General features: G+C 49.5%; 2 protein-coding genes across 2 annotated transcripts; one reads left to right on the forward strand and one right to left on the reverse strand.

The window, feature by feature from the left end:
• Nucleotides 1-7210: 7210 nt before the first annotated feature.
• On the reverse strand, nucleotides 7211-12004 carry LOC127582093 (uncharacterized). Its single transcript, XM_052037092.1, has 2 exons — nucleotides 11842-12004; nucleotides 7211-8774 (listed from the first exon to the last, which is right to left on the reverse strand). Exons 1-2 carry the CDS (start codon nucleotides 12002-12004, stop codon nucleotides 7906-7908), a joined length of 1032 nt encoding a protein of 343 aa, XP_051893052.1. The 3' UTR covers nucleotides 7211-7905.
• A 692-nt stretch (nucleotides 12005-12696) lies between these two features.
• On the forward strand, nucleotides 12697-22528 carry mrps2 (mitochondrial ribosomal protein S2). Its single transcript, XM_052037093.1, is given in 7 exon segments — nucleotides 12697-12807; nucleotides 17042-17161; nucleotides 20018-20144; nucleotides 21867-22017; nucleotides 22019-22090; nucleotides 22092-22307; nucleotides 22310-22528. Coding segments are annotated over 7 exon segments (798 nt in total). The 5' UTR covers nucleotides 12697-12788; the 3' UTR covers nucleotides 22403-22528.
• Nucleotides 22529-23906: the final 1378 nt, after the last annotated feature.

Here is a 23906-nt window from a genome sequence, read left to right on the forward strand (position 1 = left end):
AAACACAGGACTCTGTGGGCTGTTCACACATTGAGACAAACATTGACCGCTGTTGGAAAGTCCACTCATTGAAAGACACATTTTGCTCTGCCCAAGCTGGTTGGTCTCCCAATGCAAAGAGTTGTCTGGAACTGAATACAGATGACTGGTACATTGCAAGGTGCAGGAGTATGTGCTGGAGGACGCACTGAAGCTCAGTGCATTCACTGCAAAGACCGTGGCGTAGGTTCCTTCTGCCACTGGATTCTGAGGGCCAGGAGCGGCTCCTGTGTGAAAATCTCTCAAACCGGTGGAATGTCGGGGGATGAAACATCCGTAACAAGTTAATATATTGTAATTGTTCTCAGTGAATGTAATGAGATGCTTGGTACACTGAATGAAGATATTGATGTCCTAATTTAAAAAATTGGTAAATTGCTTTATTATTGTCACATGAACCGAGCTACAGTTTGCCAATTTACCAATTTAATTGTATTATTGTCCACCTGTACATTACCTGTACCTCACTGTACTTATGCACATGACAATAAACTTGACTTGATTTTATAAATGAAGTATATTTTTGGATAGTGGAAAATGCAAGTACCTGTAATCCTGCAAAGGCTCTGCCTTATTAGAAGATCAAAGTGAAGCAACAGGCAGTGCTGATCACCCACAGGACTCTGCTGCATGCTTGGCTCTGATGCAGATCATTATTCAATGGCTGTGAACAATATCAGACACAAGCCCTGCAGCAAGCATTAAGTGCGATCTGTGCATACACAGAACTCCTGTAATCCCAGCCATAGGGTTATCTCACACTCAATGGTTCCCCTGAGGTGAATTATCAGAATCCAGAACCATAGTTTCAGCAAAGCAACATGTTTATTTTTGTAAAGGAATAGAGTAGAATTTCATTTCATTATTTTACATTTATATTCAGGAAAAATGATATGGAACCCTGCCGTCAAACCTCACTCCAACCCTAATCCCTGCCTCACTCTGAACTCCAGCACCTCATTGCCCACGATTTGTAGAACTCATGTACCAACTCTTCTTACACCCATTGCCAACCCAACTTTTGCCCTTGCTGCCATCCCCAGACCGACTCTACACACCCTGCCATGCTTTATCTCCAATCCTACTTGATCCAACCCCATGGTAATGTCTCACCCAACTCTCCAGCCCCAACACAACTACTAAGCCCTACCGGTTTCCATCCCATAATATACACAGCTATACCCATCCTTCACATCCCATCATGATAACCAACCCAACCTTAAACCCATCCTCCAACCCTCTTCCTTCATCCCACCTTTCAAACTGAACTCAGCTCATCCTAGTCCCTCTGCTAGACCTAGCTAGACTCCAGCTTAAGCTCTCTTCCAACCCACCCACTAATCACACCTTCCAGACCCGAAGCCCAGCTCACCCTCCAACCTGACCCAGCACACCGGAATCTCCAAACTCAAAGCACACAACACCTCAGTGTCCCACAGACTTCACTCAACATTTATCAAATCCTTGCTGGAAATCCATGTGCACCCCAGTACATTGCCTCAGGCAGACCCCACAAGACCCCATGATGTGGGAGAGCACCCTCAGATCCATATACTTTAGAACAGTGTGTCAAGAACTAATCAAGCTGGGGCAGGACCATCAGATCTTAATGATGTGGGCCAAGACTCCTGAGTCCCATAACAAAAGGACAGAAACCCCTGATTCCTACAGCTTGGGACAATATCCCCAGATCCAGAACGTCAGAATACCCTCAGATCCCTATTGTGAAAGACAGTGCTCCCAGACACCTATAGCATGGGACAGTGCCTCCAATCTCAGTAGTGTGGGATTGTACCTTTAGATCCTCATGTTGTTGGACAGTATCCCCAAATCCCACAGCATGGGAAAATACTTGAAGATCTCCATGATGTGGGATAAGGTACCCAGATCCCTATGGTGGGGTTAGGACCCTCAAATCCACGTGATGCGGGACAGAACTTCAGATTCACAACCCTCAGATCCCTGTGTACCAGGACACGACCCACATCGCCAAGGCGTGGGACACGAACCCTCGATTCACATAACGATGGACAGGAACCCTAGACCATAGTGGCGTGAGGCAGGATCCTTCCTGGTGTCTTGCATCTGCGGTAGTCACCCTACACTGCCCTGTAAAGTGAGGAGAGCCCGAAGCAATGGGTTTTTCTACCCCCTGTTGCAACTACTAATTGAAAGTAGTTGAGGATACAGACACAGAGGCAGATGGTGTGGGGTCCAGTGTGGAGGGACAATAAGCAAGAGGGAAGCAGACCGTGTGTGGAGGGAGTTGTGACAGAGGGTGCAGAGGGACAGGCACATGTTATCAGGGATAGTAAGATGATGTGTTGTTTGCATGTTAATTAGGTCTCATCCGGGGTTTGAATCCCCATTGGGTGTATAACTCAGTTAGGAGTTATGTTGGATTGAGGTTGCAGTGGTTTTGGGTTCTGGATTGAGGTTGAGCTGGGATTGAGAATGACATAGAGGTCAGTGTTAGGATGCTGTCAGATTGGGTGTGAGGATGAGGCCAGCTAGGCAGTAAGAGTGAAGTCAGGAATGGAGTCAGGTTGCAAATGAACTTAAGAATGCAAGAACATCAGACACGGGAGCAGGAGCAGGTCACTTGATCCATCGAGCCAGCTCCACCTTTCAATAAAGCCATGGCTGATTCAACTTAGCCTCAACGCTACTTCCTGCTGCGCCTCCCCAATGCTCCTTAACTCCTTGTAATTTAAGTGTCTCCGTATTGAATATATTCATTGACTCCACCTCCACAGCTCTCGGTGTTACGGAATTCCAAAGATTCATGACCCTCTGGGAGAAGTGATTCCACCTCACCCCCATGGGAAGTGGGCAACCCCTTATTATTGCCCCAGTTCCAGATACCCTCACCAGGGGAAACATCCCCTCAGCAGCCACCTTGTCAATCCCCATCAGAATCAGATATCTTTCAATAAGATCACAACTCATTCTTCTGAACTCCAATGAGCATGGGCCCAGTCTGCTCAACCTCTCTTGATACACCAGCTCTCCATCCCAGGAATCAGCTTGGTGAACCTTCTCTGCAGTTCCTCCTGAGTAAGCACATCTTTCCCTAAAAATGGAGACTGAGACTCTATGCAGTGTCACAGGCGAGGTCTCACTAACACCCAGTAAAGACACATAAACTTCCTTATTTTTATATGCCACTTCCCTTGTAATGAAGGCCAACATCCCATTTGCCCTCCCACAACTTGCTGTATCTGCCTGCTAACTTTTTGGGTTTCTGTACTGGGACCCCAAGATCTCTTCACGCCCAAACATTTTGTAGTTTAGATGCATGTTAGTAATGATTTTTTTCATTTTTCCTTCCAAAGTGGATAGTCTTACATTTCATCACTTCGCTTACCTACTTACTCATTTACTTAACCTTTTGACAACTTGCCAATCCACCTACAGTATATTTGTGCCTGGCCATGTGGCTTTGAGTTAGGCATAGAGTTGAGTTATGATCAGGAAATATGACAGTAATTCAGTCTGTTAGGATCAAGGATGAGATCAATAATGTAATTGGGTAAGGTTCTACAGTCCCTACATTTTACTACTCCTAAAAATGTTCTTCAAATTAAGGCTTTCCTTCTGCAGCCTTGGTAAGTTCTTTACTTGGGATCCTGGGAAATATCCAGTGGCCCTGATCCCAGTTTCCTTTAACTTGACTAACCAGTCTAATATTTATCTGTTATCCTCCTTAATATTATTCACCTCATTCCTATCTACATAAGGATTCTTCTGATTTTGTTCTCTTTAGTGAAGACAGATGCAAAATATTTATTGATATATTTTGATTTTTTTAATCTTTCCACTCTGTTTTAGCTTTTCTTACCTCACTCCCTCCCTCATGTCTTGATATGCCCCTCTAGTTTTTGACATGGATAGCAATGAGATTTTCAAAAAAAAAGTGATTATTGTCCAGAGATATCTCTTGCCAAACCAGTTCTGTTAGTTGGATTTACTTCAACAAGTTGAAGTTTCCTTTAAACAGCAGTGGGTAACCTGTCAATCACTTTCTATTCACTGGTACTACTTTACGTTGTTAGAATCTTGGCTGTAGGGTACAGACATGCATCAAGGTCACTTTTTTTTCCACTTGATAAGTATGATCATTGTATGAGCCAAAGAAGGGGTAACAGATATACCCATCTCTTGAACAGAAGTCTAACTCTTCTCAGAGAAATGAAACCTAATACACTTCATTTTAACCACCGGATAAAGCATCTGTGAAATTTCATTTGTCACTCCCTTGAGATAAAATTTCTCGGAGTAAACCTTCCGGCACATGTACATTAGTATGGGTAAGACAAGCCTGGGAAAGGTGATTGAGATGGAGGAAGAAAAAAGACATGCACTTGTAAAGCATCTTTCTCATACATCTTAGAAATTCCCAACTACTTTTACAACCCTTTTGAAGTATTGTCAATATAATGTAGCAAAGATGACAACCATTTTTCATCTAGTCAATCTCCCCAAAACATTAATGACTGGATAAGCTCTTCAAGAATGTTGTTCAAGAGATGAATATTGAACAGGGCAGAAGGCACGTCTCCCCTTCTCTGCTTCAAAGTGGAGCCACAGGAACTTTTATGTGACCTGAGCAATCAGACTGTGCCTCACCTTCGACAGCATGTGCTCCTTCAATGGGTGGCGCTGTGGTGCAGCGGTTAGCACCATGATCTCACAACTCCAGGGATGTGGGTTCAATCCTGACCTCAGCTGCCGAGTGACTGAAGTCTGAATGTCCTCCCCATGACAGTGTGGGCGTCCACCAGATGCTCTGGTTTCCTCCCACATCCCAAAGGTGAACCGGCTGCTTTAAATGATCCTGCGGTATGGTTAAAGTCGCACAGAGAGCGAAAGGGGAGTTGAGAGGGAATAAGTTGCAGGACTGCAGGGAAAGGGGGAATGAGGCTGCGAGGAATGGGATTATTCTGTCATGAATCCAATAAGCTGAATGGTCTCCTTAAGTAATTCTGAACTGGATCTCCTTGCCTAGGTTACAGTGCTCAGATCTCTGGAATGGGATTGGAACCTAAAACCTTCTGACCTGCTGTCAAATGAATCATTGAGTCATATTCATAGAGAGATTCAGCACGGCAACAGGCCCTTCGGCCCAGTGAGTCTGTTCTGACCATCAGCCACCCATTTACACCCACCCCATATCAATCTCACATCAACACCCACTCAGACTCTACCACTCACCTACACTGAAGGGCAATTAACCTACTGACCCCCACCACCCCCCCCCCCCCCAAGTCTTTGGGATATGGAAGGAAACTGGAGCTCCCAGAAATAACCCACGGAGAGAATGTGCAAAGTCCACACAGACAGCACCTGAGGTCAGGATTGAACCTGTGTCTCTGGTGAGGGAGACAGTGGTTCCACTTGCTGGGAGGATGTATAAGTACATGTCTATGAAAGCAGAGATTCTATTTGAAATGAGGTGGACAGTCTTTGAACTGAAGCTAAAGGAGCCACAGCCCAACAGGTAGAAATGCTGCTTGAGAGGATGTGGAAGCATTGGAAAGGGTGCAGAGGAGATTTACCAGGATGCTGCCTGGTTTGGAGAGTATGGATTATGAGGAGAGACTAAGGGATCTAGGGCTTTACTCTTTGGAGAGAAGGAGGATGAGGGGAGACGATAGAGGTATACAAAATATTAAGTGGAATAGATAGAGTGGACAGTCAGCGCCTCTTTCCCAGGGCACCAATGCTCAATACAAGAGGGCATGGCTTTAAGGTAATGGGTGGGAAGTTCAAGGAAGATATCAGAGGGATGTTTTTTACCCAGAAAGTGGTTGGTGCATGGAATGTGCTGCCTGGGGCAGTGGTGGAGGCTGATACATTGGTCAAGTTCAAGAGATTGTTAGATAAGCATATGGAGGAATTTAAAATAGGGGGATATGTGGGAGGAAGGGGTTAGATAGTCTTAGGCATGGTTTAAAGGTTGGCATAACATGGTGGGCCGAAGGGCCTGTATTGTGCTGTATTGTTCTATGGTTCTATGGTTTGAGAGCTCCAGTAACCAAGGTTTGATCCCATCCTTGGGTGTCCATGTGCAGTTTCCACATCCTCCATGTTACCATGAGTACTCCAGCTTCCTCCCACATCCACAGAAAGAGATGTGCTGGTAGGTTAATTGTTACTGTAGTGCTGACAGGTAGTGGAAGAACGTGAGTGAGAACAGATTACAGGGAATCAGGTGGTGGAAAGGGCTTGGCTGGACAACCAGTGTAGCTGTTGTAAGGAAATAATAATCTGTAGGAGATCATTGGAGATTCAGAAGTTAAGTTATTGAATTTAATGCTTGTGGGGGGGGGGGGGGGGGTGGGGGTTTGGATCAAGTGAGGCCTGGCACCAGGGTGGAGTTTGTGCAGGATCTAGATGGTGATGGAAGCTAAAGTATCAAAGATATGGATGTGAGCTTCTGTAGGTGCATGGGAGAGGCAAAGTGACATGGCAATGTAAATTGGCAATGGATGGAACCCGGGGCCTGAAATTCATAGTCAAACACTGCACTGAAGTTGCACAACATGCTGAGTCTCAAGGCAGGAAGATGGGTGGACTGAAGGAAGACTTAAGGAGATTGAAGGTGAGTGAAATCAACTTGAAGGTGCTGGGAAAAAGTATGTGCTGAGCAGGAGACAGGGTGGTCAGCCATCAGTGTGTGTGTGGAAAGCAGGTGGGAGCAGGACAAGAGGAACAAAGACGGACAAGGTTCTGAGATGGACACATATTGGAGGTCAGAGAAGAGACACCCGGCAGGTTTTGATTTCTGACGTGGAGAGTGAGGGATTGAACTCAAGATAAAGTTGTGATATTTGTTTGTTGAATATCTCCAATTAGTCCAACACTCCAGTTCGGACCACGATCATTCTTGAAAATATCCCTCATAGTCTGGGCAACTTTTGGACTTAATAGAGATTTAAAGGGAGTTACAAAACATCCAACAGCAGAAAGGGAATTGTTATTCTTGTGGCAGCTTTAGCAATGGAGATGTGGTGCTCCCATCTGCTCAGAACAACTACTGAGGCTGAGACCATGAAGAAGGGATTGTGACCAAGTGATCTGAGGGCAGAAGCCAATGACCTGAGGAGCTGTGGAAGGCTGAAGATGTTTTGGTGACGTCAGAACAAAAGCTTTACTGAGAAACGTTTACTACAATTTAATATTGGTATCCATCTCAAAAATGCACATATACATATCCAAATATAAAATTTATATAAAAATCACTGTTTACAGAAAATATAGTTTTTCTTAGGACTGGCAGCTTTTTATTTCATGATGCATGGTTGATGGGAAATTTATTGTCACCTTGAACAGATATTTGATGCAGCTGCAAGAAATGGACAGGGGTGGAGTAGGGTTGAAGGAGGGTTGGGTAATGTGGCAATATTGGGTATCATAAAGTTAAAGATGTGTGTTAGAATTGTCATTTAGTGATAACATTCCTTATCTTTGAATGTGCTTTTACTATCCTTCCCGTATTCACTGAGAATCAATTCAAATTGGTAAGATAATACAATACAAATTTTAAAATGCACTCCAGGCAGCACAGATATCTGTCAATTCAGATATTCAGGGTCAGTATGAATGACATATTCAGTTAACTGGAAGGAATGGCAAGGTTACAATCCAACATTAGTACAAGTGCTGCTCCACCAGATACAATTAACCCAGAGATCTTCCCTGCTCACAATGCTGATTTTCACACCTTCTCTACACATTTGCTTGTCAACTGTTATCTGCTCACAATTTTGATTTTTGCCACATACTTCTTTCATTGTAATTTTCTTTCCCGTGTTCATTTATCGAATAAAGCAAAAGTGAAATCAATCAGTAAGGTGACCGGGCTCAGCACAGAAAGCCACTTTCCAAGTGGTCCTCAGGATTCACTGTTACAACAGAGGTGTTTGGGATGTCTGTATTAATGGGTACTGTTTGGTTGAGATGATGTAAAACCTTGGCCATAATTCTCAGTGTGAAATTAGAAGGGAAAGTCTCTTGCTTGGGCTCCGCATTAATGGACCACACTGAGACGAAGGATGTTGGCACAGCTGTTGGCTCAGTGACTGGTTGCAGGCTCAGGGTCACAGTACAGGAGAGGTTTTTCACAATTTCTGCAATTATAATATGAGAAGTGCCTGGACTGGGAGAGGAACCAGCTTGAGACCAAAGAACCTGGCTGTAATCTCGCACTTTACTCTTTCCATCTGGACCTAGATCACTGGCACTGACTAGCAATAAACTGGCAATAGTCTTGGAGAGGCAAAGCATTGTGTTCCAAGAAACACCATATCCAACTCCAACTAACTGAGCTTTGGGAATCTCAGCAGGGTCAGTGGGAAGCTGATTGAAAATATTTTCCAGCGCTGCCCAAAAACTATCTGATTGTCTTGGGAACAACAGCCTCAGCTTATGAAGCTTTTGGTTCAGTGAATGTTGATGACTGAACTTTGGTGAGTCAGGGTGGAGGAGAAGAGGCTCATTCTGCTTGGAGCAAACCAATAAGATTGTGACAGCAACAAAAATAAAAGTTAAAATGGCAGCAAGTTTTAACGAAACAAAGAAGTCTGATTCTAGAGAGACTGAAGCAGTCGTCTGCTCTCTTGGTTCCACTTCGTACCCACAGGAATTGTGATCAGCCCCAGGAAAACTATACCACTGAGCTGTGTCAGTATTTGCCATCTGTTCATTGGACGCATCCCTGATCGTGGTCTCATCTGTGACAAACATTAAAAAGAGTGTTTCATTTGTTTAGCACTTTTTCTTGTAAAAAATCTCAAATCACTTCACATAAAATAAATACCGAAATTCAAATGAAGTTTCAGATCCACAGGGAAGGGTTTAGTTAGAGATACATTGCACAGGTACAGTAACAGGACAACTTTAGTAACAGAGACAGGGGGCAGATACTGTAACATACATTGTGTAGATGGAGTGACATTCCAGTCACTGATACATGAAGCAGATATAATAGATGCACAGCCTCGCGTTTGGTTAACGATTATGTAGGGCAGACGAGGAGACAGACAGACAAACACATGGATAAACCAGATCCTGGCAGTTTACATGGCAAGCTTCATTAGAAACTTATTAACTGATAGATTTCCCCGCAATATCTTTGGTGGAAGAGTAAACAAGCTTCCACCCTGGACATCCTCTCCTTTCCCCTCCCATCGGGCAGAAGATACAAAAGCCTGCAAGCACGTACCACCAGGCTCAAGGATACCTTCTATCCACTGTTATAAGACTGGTACGATAAAACGGACTCTTGACCTCATAATCATGGTGGGCCGAAGGGCCTGTTTTGTGCTGTATGGTTCTATGGTACCTCGTTATGACCTTACACCTTATTGTCTGCCTGCACTTTCTCTGTAACTGTAATACTTTATCCTGCATTCTGTTATGGTTTTACCTTGTACTACCTCAATGCACCGTGTTATGAATTGATCTGTATGAATGGTGTGCAAGACGATTTTCACTGTACCCTAGTACATGTGACAATAATAAACCAATTCCAATAAACATCAGGAACACTAACACAACCTTAATAATCACAATCCTCCCCCAGTTGCACTCCTGAATGGCAGCACAGTGGCACAGCTGATAGAGTCACTGCCTCGTTGCTCCAGTGACCTGGGTTCGATCCTGACCTCAGGTGCTGACTGTGTGGAGTTTGCATGTTCTTCCTGTGACCGCGTAGTTTTCCATCAGGTGCTTCAGTTTCCTCCCACATGACACGAGGGCTGGTAGGTTAATTGGCCCCTGTAAATTGCCCCTAGTGTGCAGATGAGTGGGGGAGTTGATGAGAATGTGGGGAGAATAAAAGTGGGATTAATGCGGGATTAGTGTAAGTGGGTGACTGATGGTTGTCATGGACCCGGTGGGCTGAAGGGCCTTTTACCGTGATGCCTTTCTCTATAAACAATCATTATCATCAAACTCTGTTTCCTGAAGAGGTGCCTTCATCGCTTTCTGGAGAATCAACAGAGATTCGGGAATGTGGATAAAGCAGGACATCTCTCATCAGGGGTGTCACAGTGTGTGTCGCCGAATCATACTACTGCTGGCCCTCCTGCCTCTCATACCTTTGCATTTTTTGCCACCTTTCACATTCACACCAGTTGCCTTCATTTAAAGAGGTTAGGTCAGGCAGTGACACCCCGTCAGCAGCCCCGACACCAACCTGTCCTCTGTGGCCACATAATCTTCAGGCTGGATTTAATGTGGCTGCTCCCAAACGGACATCTCCACGATTTTACACCGGCCGGTTGAGCTGGTTAACCGGTTATTGGTCAACTGCTGGATCTGGGTCAACTATCAGGAAAGGACTGCAGTCGAGTTTCCTTACCCTCTGGACATTGAAAGGCTGCATCTGGTGTGGAAACCCCTCAACCAACCAAAGTTTGTATCACCCCAGGAGGCACGTGTTGCTCTGAACACAAAAAGGTGCAAACACAACCAAGGCATAGAACTGCAAATGTGTAGACTGAACAACACTACCAATGTAAAGAGCCATGTACTGCGATTTTTCTTTTGTATGCACATATTTATTATGAATAACGTTTGATTTTGAGGTAAATAAAACTATCAGTGACTTAGATTCATAACATGGAGCAAGGCAGTAAATGAGCTAAGTTTCCCCATACGATTTTAATTCACCAGTGGTGTCCATGAAAGTTTGGTAACTGTGACAGAGGTTTACAAACCAGAGGTCACAATCAATATACTGCAGGTTCCAGAAATCTGAACCAAAGATTGGAAACTCTGGGAATATCAAGCAATATCTGTGGAGGGAGAAACCAAATAGATATTTCAGCATTTTCCATGACTGTGATCGAGATGGAGATACAGTTTGCTAATTGTGATCACTGGTTTGCTTCCACTACCCATCAGCACTACAGTAACAGTCAACCTACCAGCACATCTCTTTCTGTGGATGTGGGAGGAAGCTGGAGTACTCATGGTAACATGGAGGATGTGGAAACTCCACATGGACACCCAAGGATGGGATCAAACCTTGGTCACGGGAACACCGGTTTGGCCATTGTGATCAGCTAATGCAGTGGAGTTATCGAGTTTATTGTCTTCTATCCCACTGTGATAAGACTATTGAACGGTTCCCTTATACAACGAGATGGACTCTGACCTCACGATCTACCTTGTTGTGCCCTTGCACCTTATTGCACTGCACTTTCTCTGTAGCTGTGACACTTTACTCTGTACTGTAATTATTTTTACCTGTACTACATCAATGCACTCTGTACTAATTCAATGTAACTGCACTGTGTAATGAATTGACCTGTACGATCGGTATGCAAGACAAGTTTTTCACTGTATCTCGGTACAAGCGACAATAATAAACCAACACCAATACCAGTCATGTGCACAAGAATGGCCGGGTACAGGTACAATGAAAAACTTGCTTGCAGCAGCATTACCGGCACCTAGATTCAGACAACACACAGAACCTAAATTATACAGGAATCCCTTTGCCTCCACACATGCTGCTTGACCTACGGAGTTCTTCCGGCAGCTTTTGTTTTACTCCAGATTTCCAGCATCCGCAGTCTCCACCGTAGAGAATCGTTGCGTTCAGCTTTGCCAAAGGTGAAAGTAAAACTGCGGCTGTGGAGCCTGATGGTTTGGGGAGCGCAGAGGGCAGCACACCCCCGCTGTTCACCCTCATTCCCAGATTTTTGTTAAGCTGTGCAACCGTCGCAGCCTCCCGATCCAGCGGTGGGACCCTCCCCACCCCGGCCACCCGCCCACCTTCTCTCCGCTCACCTGGGTCACGGGACGCCGCTGGCGTCACTGGGCTGGGGGCAGCTGGTTGGGGCAAGAGTCCGGGCTCAGCCACTCGCCCGCCGGTGCTCCCGGGCTCTGTGAACCGGTGCTTCGCGCCTCCGCCCGGGACCGGGCTCCGGGACTCGCCTCCGCTCTCCTCCATCGCTGGAGCCGAACCGGTCGGTCCGGTTCCCGGGTGGGAGGGATCAGGAGGCGGGCGGTGACCCGAGGGATATCACCCAGTCCAGCCCGGTCCGGGAAACACACCGGTGCCCCCCGCCCGGGGGCAGAGCTGGGGGCGGGGGGGGGGGGGTTCCTGGCGCCCACAGCCCGGTCCCGGCGGGGGGGGGGGGGTGTCCCGGCGCCCACAGCCCAGTCCCCGAGGTGGGGTCCCGGCGCCCACAGCCCGGTCCGGGAGGCTCCGTCTGGAGCAGCGGGACCCGGAGCATCGCTGGAAATAAAACTGAACCGTGGGAACATTGGGACACTGACGGAAGGTATCGGGACGCCCGGCAGGCCCGGTGAGCCGGAGCCGGCAGCCCGCCGGCGCCCGCAAAATGCTCGCCGGGTTTGCGTTCCTACCGCACACCCCCCGCCCCAGCGGCGGGACCGTCACCGGGCCAACCCCGCATGCGCTGTGCTGAAGATCGGCCAGCAGTGACTGGGGTGCCATGATGTTGAGGGCATGAACGTGTGGCGCCGTGACATCGAGATGAACAACACACAAAAATGCAGGAGGAACCCGGCGGGTCAGGCAGCTTCTACGGAGGGAAATCAACAGTCCAGGTTTCGGGCCGGGACCCCTCACCGAGAGCCCTTCGTGTGCTTGCGGCGCCATGATGGTGAGGACTGAAAGGCGGCTCGACAATGACGTAAGGCGGAAAGGCCCTGATTTGTTGTTCCGCTCATGTTCATAAAGTTTGTTGAAATTAAGGAGCTGCAGCGCAATGAGGTTTCTACGGGGCGGTGAGTGAGAACCGAGCGGCCGGGAGGGAGGGGGGGGGGAGTGGTGGGTGGGAGGGAGGGGGGGGGGGAGTGGTGGGTGGGAGGGAGGGGGGGGGGAGTGGTGGGTGGGGGGGAGTGGTGGGTGGGAGGGAGGGGGGGGGGAGTGGTGGGTGGGAGGGAGGGGGGGGGAGTGGTGGGTGGGAGGGAGGGGGGGGGAGTGGTGGGTGGGAGGGAGGGGGGGGAGTGGTGGGTGGGAGGGAGGGGGGGGGAGTGGTGGGTGGGAGGGAGGGGGGGGGAGTGGTGGGTGGGAGGGAGGGGGGGGGAGTGGTGGGTGGGAGGGAGGGGGGGGGAGTGGTGGGAGGGAGGGAGGGGGGGGGAGTGGTGGGAGGAGGGAGGGGGGGGGAGTGGTGGGAGGGAGGGAGGGGGGGGGAGTGGTGGGAGGGAGGGAGGGGGGGGGAGTGGTGGGTGGGAGGGAGGGGGGGGAGTGGTGGGTGGGAGGGAGGGGGGGGGAGTGGTGGGTGGGAGGGAGGGGGGGGGGGAGTGGTGGGAGGGAGGGAGGGGGGGGAGTGGTGGGAGGGAGGGGGGGGGAGTGGTGGGAGGGGGGGGTGGGAGGGGGGGGGAGGGGGTGGGAGGGAGGGTGGGAGGGGGGCAGTGGTGGGAGGGAGAGGGGGAGGGAGGGAGGGGGGCAGTGGTGGGAGGGAGAGGGGGGGGCAGTGGTGGGAGGGAGAGGGGGAGGGAGGGAGGGGGGCAGTGGTGGGAGGGAGAGGGGGAGGGAGGGAGGGGGGCAGTGGTGGGAGGGAGAGGGGGAGGGAGGGAGGGGGGCAGTGGTGGGAGGGAGAGGGGGAGGGAGGGAGGGGGGCAGTGGTGGGAGGGAGAGGGGGAGGGAGGGAGAGGGGGAGGGAGGGAGGGGGCAGTGGTGGGAGGGAGAGGGGGAGGGAGGGAGGGGGGCAGTGGTGGGAGGGAGAGGGGGAGGGAGGGAGGGGGGCAGTGGTGGGAGGGAGAGGGGGAGGGAGGGGGGCAGTGGTGGGAGGGAGAGGGGGAGGGAGGGGGCAGTGGTGGGAGGGAGGGGGGAGGGGGAGGGAGGGAGGGTGGGGCAGTGGTGGGAGGGAGGGGGGAGTGGGAGGGAGGGTGGGGCAGTGGTGGGAGGGAGGGGGGGGAGTGGGAGGGAGGGAGGGTGGGGCAGTGGTGGGAGGGGGGGGGGAGTGGGAGGGAGGGAGGGTGGGGCAGTGGTGGGTGGGAGGGAGGGGGAGGGGGGCAGTGGTGGGAGGGAGGGGGAGGGGGGGAGTGGTGGGAGGGAGGGGGAGGGGGGGAGTGGTGGGAGGGAGGGGGAGGGGGGGAGTGGTGGGAGGGAGGGGGAAGTGGTTGGAGGGAGGGAGGGGGGCAGTGGTGGGTGGGAGGGAGAGGGGGGGAGTGGTGGGAGGGAGGGAGGGGGGAGTGGTGGGAGGGAGGGGGGCAGTGGTGGGAGGGAGGGAGAGGGGGGGAGTGGTGAGAGGGGGGAGTGGTGGGAGGGAGGGAGAGGGGGGAGTGGTGGGGGGGAGTGGTGGGAGGGGGAGGAGGAGGGGTTGGGAGGGTGGGGGGGAGTGGTGGGAGGGGGAGGAGGAGGGGTTGGGAGGGAGGGGGGAGGAGGAGGGGTTGGGAGGAGGGGGTTAGAGGGAGGGGGGTTGGGGGAGGAGGGGTTGGGGGGGTGGAGGGGTTGGGGAGTGGGGGGTGGGGAGGAGGGGTTGGGAGTTGGGGGTGGGGGAGGAGGGGTTGGGAGTTGGGGGTGGGGGAGGAGGGGCTGGGGGGGAGTGGGGGGTGGGGGAGGAGGGGCTGGGGGGGAGTGGGGGGGGGGGGAGGAGGGGCTGGGAGGGAGTTGGGGGTGGGGGAGGAGGGGCTGGGAGGGAGTTGGGGGTGGGGGAGGAGGGGCTGGGAGGGAGTTGGGGGTGGGGGAGGAGGGGCTGGGAGGGAGTTGGGGGTGGGGGGAGGAGGGGCTGGGAGGGAGTTGGGGGTGGGGGAGGAGGGGCTGGGAGGGAGTTGGGGGTGGGGAGGAGGGGCTGGGAGGGAGTTGGGGGTGGGGGAGGAGGGGCTGGGAGGGAGTTGGGGGTGGGGGAGGAGGGGCTGGGAGGGAGTTGGGGGTGGGGGAGGAGGGGCTGGGAGGGAGTTGGGGGTGGGGGAGGAGGGGCTGGGAGGGAGTTGGGGGTGGGGGAGGAGGGGCTGGGAGGGAGTTGGGGGTGGGGAGGAGGGCTGGGAGGGAGTTGGGGGTGGGGGAGGAGGGGCTGGGAGGGAGTTGGGGGTGGGGGAGGAGGGGCTGGGAGGGAGTTGGGGGTGGGGGAGGAGGGGCTGGGAGGGAGTTGGGGGTGGGGGAGGAGGGGCTGGGAGGGAGTTGGGGAGGAGGGGTTGGGAGGGAGAGGGGGGTTTTGCGGGGAGAGGAGGGGTTGGGAGGGAGAGGGGGGTTTTGCGGGGAGGAGGGGTTGGGAGGGAGAGGGGGGGTTTTGGGGGGAGAGGGTTTGGGAGGGAGGGGTTGGGAGGGAGAGGGGGAGTTGGGGAGGGAGAGGGGGTTTTTGGGGGGAGAGGGGGAGTTGGAGAGGGAGAGGGGTTTTGGGGGGAGAGGAGGGGTTGGGAGGGAGAGGGGGAGTTGGGGAGGGAGATGGGGGTTTTGGGGGGAGAGGGGGAGTTGGGGAGGGAGATGGGGGTTTTGAGGGGAGAGGAGGGATTGGGAGGGAGTGGGGGTTGGGGAGGAGTGGGAGGGGGTGTGGGAGGAGGAGGTGTTGGGAGGGAGAGGGGGGGTTTGGGGGAGAGGAGGGGTTGGGAGGGAGAGGGGAGTTTCTGGGGAGAGGAGGGATTGGGAGGGGGAGAGGGGTTTTGGGGGGAGAGGAGGGATTGGGAGGGAGAGGGGAGTTTCTGGGGAGAGGAGGGATTGGGAGGGGGAGAGGGGTTTTGGGGGGAGAGGAGGGGTTTTGGAGGGAAAGGGGGTTTTGCGGGGAGAGGAGTTGGGAGGGAGAGGGGGGTTTTGGGGGGAGAGGGGTTTTGGGGGAGAGGAGGGGTTGGGGGAGAGTGGGGGTTGGGGGAGGGAGAGGGGGGTCGGGGGATTGGGAGGGAGTGTTTGGGAGGTCGGGAGGGAGAGGGGCCTTTTGGGGGAGAGGGGGAGTTGGGAAGGGAGATGGGGGTTTTGGGGGGAGAGTTGGGGAGGGAGATGGGGGTTTTGGGGGGAGAGTTGGGGAGGGAGATGGTGGTTTTGGGGGGAGAGGGGGAGGGAGATGGGGGTTTTGGGGGGAGAGTTGGGGAGGGAGATGGGGGTTTTGGGGGGAGAGTTGGGGAGGGAGATGGGGGTTTTGGGGGGAGAGTTTGGGAGGGAGTGGGGAGTTGGGGGGAGAGGAGGGGTTGGGAGGGAGAGGGGGAGTTGGGGAGGGAGATGGGGGTTTTGGGGGAGAGGGGAGGGAGATGGGGGTTTTGAGGGGAGAGGAGGGGTTGGGAGGGAGAGGGGGAGTTGGGGAGGGAGAGGTGTTCGGGGGGGGTCGGTCGGGTCAGGAGGGAGGGGGGTGTTCGGGGGGGGTTGGTTGGGTCGGGAGGGAGAGGGAGGGTCGGGGGATTGGGAGGGAGAGGGGGGTCGGGGTAGGAGAGCGAGGGTTGTGGAGTCACTGCCTGCCACCCATTACCCCCTGTTGTGAGGAGGCTCCGAGGGACTCCGTGCACTGGTTGATCAGAGGTTCCCTCAGCCAAGCACCAAGAGCCATGCCTTGTCCTCGGACTTGCCGCAACTTTGGCCCAGCTCCACCTCCCTCCCTGCCCAGGATCCGGCCAATCTGTGTTAGGAAACGCCTCTGTCACTGGGACGGCCGTTTCCATGCAACAATCTGCTGGTGGAACTGGAGGTTGAACAGCATCTGTGGTGGGGGCGGGGAGGGGGGGGGTGTAATTGTCGACGTTTCTGGTCGAGACCCTGCACCAGATGCTGCTCGACCTCCAGTTCCTCCAGCAGATTGCCTGTTTGCTCCAGGTTGCAGCATCTGCAGTATTTGGCCATTTCCATTTTCCTCCTGTGTTCCCTGGGGTCACTTCCCTGACCATGTCCCACCAGTCCTCTCCCCATGAGAGGATCATCGACCTGACACAACCTCTGTTTCTCTCTGACTTGCTGAGTATTTCAGCAATTTTTAAATTTTACATCTCTAGCACTACATTAATTTTTGTTTTTTGCCTCGCTCTCCCCTGATTTTGGCCGAATGTCCCTTGTTTCACCTTCAAATCTGATGTATCTTCTCTCTGACTCTCTTAGTACTGCCACGATTGGGCCTCGTAGCCCGATCTGTCCTTTCTTCCAACCAGCAATTGAAAGGCCAACCGTATGGGCATGCTGCAGGGCCTCTCCCAGCCATACAGGAGCCAGCACAGACAGGTCAGTGATGAGCTTACCACTTGAGAACATTTGGGCACATGGACATTGGAACCTGCTTCTCCATTGCAATATGTAGGAAATCATAAGGAGGGCCTTGTGGACAAGATGAGCTTGAAGGGGGGGGGGGGTGCGGTGGAGTGGACTGGAATGAGAAAGCATTGCAAGTCTATATCTAGGTCAGGGAGGAAATTTTAGAAGTAGTTCAGTTTGCATTCTGGGAGAATGGAGGGAAGCTGCCAAGCAAGTGGTTATGATCTTTGTCACTTATTGCATAAGCTCATTATATTTGATGAGGGACAAAGTGAACAGTGTATTGGGGTTTTTGTAATTGATAAAGGAAGTTGGAGGTTACTTTTGGTATCCAGTGTCATCTTGGAGTTGTTTGGCTGGAGATAAGATGAACCTGAGAAAATTTGATCAGGTCCCACTTGAATGGCAAGTTCAAGTTTATTGTTGTCATAGGCATACATACACGGTATAAATGCCATGAAAAATAGCTTTTTGAAGCAGTGTAGTACAATACAAACATGAGTTAACATAAACTTAAATTAACATAATATAAATTATACATGTATCTGGCATAAATTATATTTCCATTTTTTTTGGCCAGATACATTAAAGTCTGTCCCATATGGGCATATGGTAGCAGAGATGACTGCAGTACCAACGAAAATGTGGGAGACGATATTGTTATTTATGGGGGAAAGGGCATTAATGGTGTGGTTGAGCAAGTGGGTATCTGCAGAAATGCCATGGTGCCAACTTGTAAGTTTTGAATGTGAAAGTGCAGTTGAACATGGCTTGGGGAGAGTTTTTTTTTCTCTAGGAGTAGGAAGGAAGTAGGGTTGAGAAGAGAAAAGGAAATTTGGTTAAAGATTGACATGAGAAAATGATGGTCCTCTCTGTGATCAACACAGGAGGTAGTAATCTTGAGGTAGGTTTGCCGTCCACTTGGACATCGAGGGCAGTGAGAAAGCTGAAGAGAAAGGGAGCTGCAATAAACGTTTAAGTCACTGAAAATTGGAAGCTATTTGGTGCAGAAGTTAAGGGGAGAGGGTGGGAGGAAGGTTATAGTTTAATGTGTTCAGCTTGTGGGCATGGTGTTATGGATGTTGATTAGACAGTGATGGATTTAAGTGAGTGGGGGTGGACTAGAGCGAGATGGGGTGTCACACTCCCACTGTCCTTGTCCACTTCCTATTTCTCATCTACTGTGGTAAAATCAATCTGAAAATGCAGTGTCACTTTCCGCAAGTATGCTAATTACAGCCGTCTGTACTTCACTGGGATCTCTTTTGATTGTTTCTACTCCCTCTAAATTATCAGGCTGCTTTTTTTTAGTGTACGTTAGTGGCTAGGTGGAAATTTATTGTAACTAAATATGGTGAAGACTGAAGGAACTGATTTTGATCTCCACCACAAGCTACATTTCCAAGTCAGTAAGTCCGTCCTTTTTCCTGCAGTGGGTTGAGAGTGAAGCAGACTATTTGTAACCTTGTGATCATATTTGACCCCAGAATTCAATCGCACATCTGGTTCTTCACTAAAACTGCCAATTTCCACTCAATAACATTGTCGATTCTGGTCCTCCCTTCGCCCATCTGCTGCTGAAATCTTCATCCACGACTTTATCACTAAATTTGATCATTCAAATTCTCTCCTGGCCACTCTTCCATTTTCATTCCTCTGTAAACCTGATGTGAATCTCTGCTGCCTAACTTGTATTTTTCACTCAAAACCCATGTTCCCTGTTGAATTATGTTGGTTTCTGGTTAGACATTACCTGGTCTTTTTTGAATCCATTGCAGGGCTCCCTTCTCTGTCTCTGTTGTCTCTAACCTGGTGCAGGACATGGTTGCGGAGTGTGAAGTTACTGGGCTCACATTTTGGACTTGAGTTTGAATCCTGCCAACGCAGCTCAGGATTTTAAATTCATCAAATTAAGTAAATCTAGGTTCTTTAAAAGAAAGAAAAGCATCAGTAATGGTAATTGTGAACTATTGAATTGTTCGTTAAACAAGCATCGTTTTCGAGGAGGCAATCTGCCAGGTTACTCTGGCCTCTGCATGAGTCCAAACTCTCAAAAGGGTTGACTCTTAACTATCTCTTCAGAGTAGTGTGGATGGACAGTAAATGTTGTTGCTGCCATTGGTGTCCGTGTCTTATGAATAAGTGAAACAGTTCTCTCTCTGTACTCATCCAATTCTGGCCCACTGAGCTGTTCTGATTCTGGATTTTTCCACCACTGTTTGCCATGCCTTCAGCTGTCATGGTCCTAAGTTCTGAAATTCCCTCCCTGAAGGTCATCCTTTAAGGTTTTTAAAACCTACCTTTTGATCATTGGTTTTTATATTTTCTTATGTGGCTCACTGTTGAAATTTGTTGGATAATGCTCTTGTGAAAGGACTTTCAATGTTTTTACTCTATTATAGTTGCTGTGTAAATCAAACTTCTTGTTGTGGTAGGTTGAGATGGGATGGTATAACCAAGGCGCAGGCTTCAGTTGAGGTCCACTACTCATCAGTCCAGTTTTGGTTAAAGTTGATAGGTTGGAGATGTCAAGGATTTTGTGTGCTGTGAGTGATCTGTTTGGAAGAGAATACAATTGTATGAATTATAAGCAAAAGTTGGCACGAAGCCCCTTGAGCCGGCTCCACTGTTCAATAAGGTCATGCCTGATCTGAGTGTAACTTCAACTTCGCATTCCTGCCTATTCCACTAACCATTCACCACCTTGCAGGAGGGGATGGTAGATGTTGTGGATAGAGGTCAGAATGTGTACAGCCGGCTTGTGCTGTCAACTCAATGTAAAGTCTGAACTGTGAACATTAACTCTCTGCTGTGTAACTATTCTAGTGGATGACAGAGTGTTGAACGACCCCCTGAAACATCCTGATTTCTTCCATGTCAATGAGCTCTTCACTGTAAAAGACCTCTTCGATGCCAGGGTGCACTATGGTCACAAGAGAGGCTGTCGGCACAGGTAGGTGTTTGCTGTTCATGGGCTTAGACTGGATAAACCAATGTGGCTGGTAACCAGGAGTTGCTGAAGTGGGGATTGGTGGTAGGTTGGGAGAGTGGAACAGGATGGTATGAGAGGGACAGAGACCGGTGTGAGGAAGGCGTTGGGGGACTAAGATGAGCGACTCTCTGTCACCGTATCACATCAGAGCAACAAAACACTTCAATAAACATGTTTAATGTTGAAAGGCAGGTCAGTGCAGCCTGTTACTTAGGAACAGAAGGAGGCATAATCAGCTGCTAGAGCCTATTTTCCCCCCCTTGTTAGATTGTGGCTTACCTATACCTTAACTTCTTGAACCTACCTTGGTTTTATTAACTGTAATACCTTTTGTCCAACAAAAATCTATCATTCGGTTTTGAAATTCTTGAGTGACTCCTGCCATTCACCCACAATACTTTTTTGGATAGAATTCCAGATTTCCGTCATCCTTTGTGTTGTGAAATATTTCTGATGTTACTATCTGAACACATTGGCTCTTAATTTCAAGGTCAGACTTCTGTCCTGGACTTTATCACTAGAGGAAATGGGTTTTCTCTCTCTACATCTGCACAATTCCTTTTAATCATTTTAAACTTGATTCAATAAAACCTTAATCTTTTATATTCAACTAAGTACATCCCTCTGCAACCTCTCTCCATTACTTAATCCCTTTAGCCAGAGTACTATTCTGATCAATCTGCACAGCATTCCTTCCAAAGGCAATGCATCTGTCTTAGACACAGTGTGTAGTAATGAACTCTGTACTCCAAAAGGAGTATGTCCAGAGCTCTGTTACCTGTAACACAACCTGAAACTCATTTTTCCCCCTTTATTTTCCATTCTGCTTGAGGTGAAGCCCTGAACGTAGAAAACTAGCCAGCTGAGAGAAGTTGTCATTTATCTAGGTAGGGTCACATCAGAGGTAGTGTGTGGATTGCATTGAAATGTGGTGTTAAATACATCTGAAACACTGCTCCCAGCATGGGGTGATATTGTTCAGGTGTTGGAACTTGTCCAGAGAGAGGAGAAAGTTTCCAAGATCACATGGCCTTGCACCAGGAGCTTATTAGGGAACCCATGGGATGCTGCACTTTTGCAGATAGCTGCTAATTTGGTTTTGTATGCTCAGAGTCTCTAGATAAGATAAGATTTTTATTAGTCACATGTACATCGAAACACACAGTGAAATGCATCTTTTGTGTAGAGTGTTCTGGGGGCAGCCCGCAAGTGTCGTCACGTTTCCGTCACCAACATAACATGCCCACAACTTCCCAACCTGTATGTCTTTGGAATGTGGGAGGAAACTGGAGCACCCAGAGGAAACCCACACAGACACAGGGAGAACGTACAAACTCCTTACAGACAGCGGCGGGAATTGAACCCGGGTCGCTGGCGCTGTAAAGCGTTACGCTAACCGCTACACTACCGTGCCTCTCTGAAGTCGATAGCTGGAATGGAGAATGGTGAGGGGCATGGACACAAATATTCTGTCCTCATTTGCTAAGGGAAGGTGTTCTGGACATGCATGCCGTGTAGCCTCAGTGGGTGAGGTTATCTGGCCTCTATGTTCTGGGTGGGAGTGTTTGGTGTCTGGATGATGGACTTGGCATTACTTACCAGCTGTGTCTTGGAGGAAGGCCACTCCAAGAGTTTTGTCTGTGAAAAGAATGGGGATAATGGAAACACTTCCTCTCTCTTTAGGCTGATGGAACCATATCTTTTTGGCTGCCGTTTGGAGCAAGACATTATTGACTTGGATCAGTCTGTTCTTCACCTTCAGCAGGCGCTGAACTTCACTGCCCATTGTGCATATCGGAAAGGCATCATCCTGTTTGTAAGTCGAGCCAGTCAGTTTTTCTCACCTGATAGAAAAAACGGCGCAGGAGAGTGGAGAGTACGCGCACACCAGGTATTGGCAAGGTGGCCCTACTGACCAATGCGCACATTCAATACGGCACTGGTGTTCGTCTGCCTGACCTCATCATCTTTGTCAACACCTTAAGCAATGTATTTGAACAGCATGTTGCAGTGCGAGATGCTGCCAAGATGAACATCCCAACGGTGGGGATAGTGGATAGTAACTGTAATCCAAGTCTCATCACTTACCCCATTCCAGGGAATGATGATTCTCCCTCGGCCGTTTTAAACTTTATTGTAAACTTTTTAAAATGACCATTCTCCGGGCAAAGGACAAAAGACGTCAAATGGACCTTCTGCATGGACTCCAGAAAGAATGAACCAAGTGAAGTACTTAATATTCTGAGATATAGAACTGCCATCAGGCATTGGAATCTGTAAAAGCAGGAGGAACTCTCCTTTGTAATTAAAAAAAATTAATACATTAAATTAGTCCGTGGTTAGCAGCCCAGATTTTCTCGCAGGTTTCTTCTCACTACTATGGGACAGAGCAGAAAAAATGGTTAAGAGAAGAGTGGAAGACAATGGGAAAGGTTTGGAATAGTTATTTGACGTAGATATGAGAAATGTCTCTACTTCTGGGAAGTCCAAAAATATAAGGTGGGCACTACTGCCTCCAGTAGGGACAATGCATTCAGCAGCAGGAAGAACCAGCCAAACTTGTCCCTTTTAGTTCTATTGAAAGGAATCATCGACTACTTTTATGTTACTTGCTGATTTGATTTCTGTGGCTATTGCATTGACTCTGCTGAGTTTCAGTATATTTTAAAGTTCTTTGAGGCTGATAAAATCTGTTTGGCAGATGCTGAAGGACCTTGGAACAAAACAGAGAATGCTGGAAATACCCAGTAGGCCAGGTAGCATGGATAGAGAAACAGTCATGCCACAGGTAGACCAGTGCTCATCAGAATTCAGCTGAGGAACTTTGACCTAACTTTGAGCTTTCAACACAAACTTGTTGCAGCTAGAGATTTGTAAGTAAGTAGGAGCAAGATTAGGTCATTTGGCTCCTTGTGTGTGCTCCCCAATTCATGGTCGATCTTCTGCCTTGGTGCTACTTTGCAGGCATTTAGCCCATACCCTCAATTCCATTAATATCCAACAATCTCTCCATCTCATGGAGTGTGGGAGATTGAACTTGTATATGTGGTCCGGGTAATTCCTGTGTGGCGGTGCCAATCCTTGGGGAAATTGCCGTGGTTTACGGATGAAATTAGACTAGCGTACTGGCAGGTTTGTATCCTGGACCAAAGGGACCTCCATTTCTCTGAAGCATGGGGGGTGCTTTGGTAGATGTGCTAACTTCTGTGGTTAATAAGGCATTGTTGCAAGGCTTTACAAAATCTTAATAGATACCTAATGCTCAAGATATCTTGATTTTGACTTAACATTGGATTTAAATGTTTACCTGGTGGTGGGAGGGGGCAGGCAGATTCCCTAATAACACAATCTCATCCAAGTGCCATTCACAGTTATTTATATCAAGTGTGATTTAAATTTATGGGTGTTTGCCAAAGAACAGCGTTACATGTGGTGCAGTTGCCACTGCTTGTTCTTTCAAATGATTACCATTAAAATTCAAATAGCACTTGCCTTTAGTTCTATTCCCATTTTAATAGTAATGGCAAACTAAAAATAGCAGCTTTTGATGTAAAGGCATTGCAATTATTGGCAGTGATAATTCAGTGTAGTTTTTGACTCATTTTACACCAATGATTCAGCCACTGTTATTACTGATGAATCAGTTTTAAGAGAGCTCCTCAGCAATCTGGAAAATGCTGTGCCACACTGTGTGGTGGGAAGAGAGGGTGTGGGATTTGTTGC

This window comes from Pristis pectinata, chromosome 23 (assembly GCF_009764475.1).
Source record: "Pristis pectinata isolate sPriPec2 chromosome 23, sPriPec2.1.pri, whole genome shotgun sequence".
Taxonomy (NCBI): domain Eukaryota; kingdom Metazoa; phylum Chordata; class Chondrichthyes; order Rhinopristiformes; family Pristidae; genus Pristis; species Pristis pectinata.

Coding starts and splice junctions, on each gene's coding strand:
- LOC127582093 (XM_052037092.1), bottom strand. CDS start 12,004: ATGGAGGAGAGCGGAGGCGAGTCCCGGAGCCCGGTCCCGGGCGGAGGC. Junction 8,775..11,841: donor AGCGGCGTCCCGTGACCCAG/GTGAGCGGAGAG, acceptor TGTTTGTCACAG/ATGAGACCACGATCAGGGAT.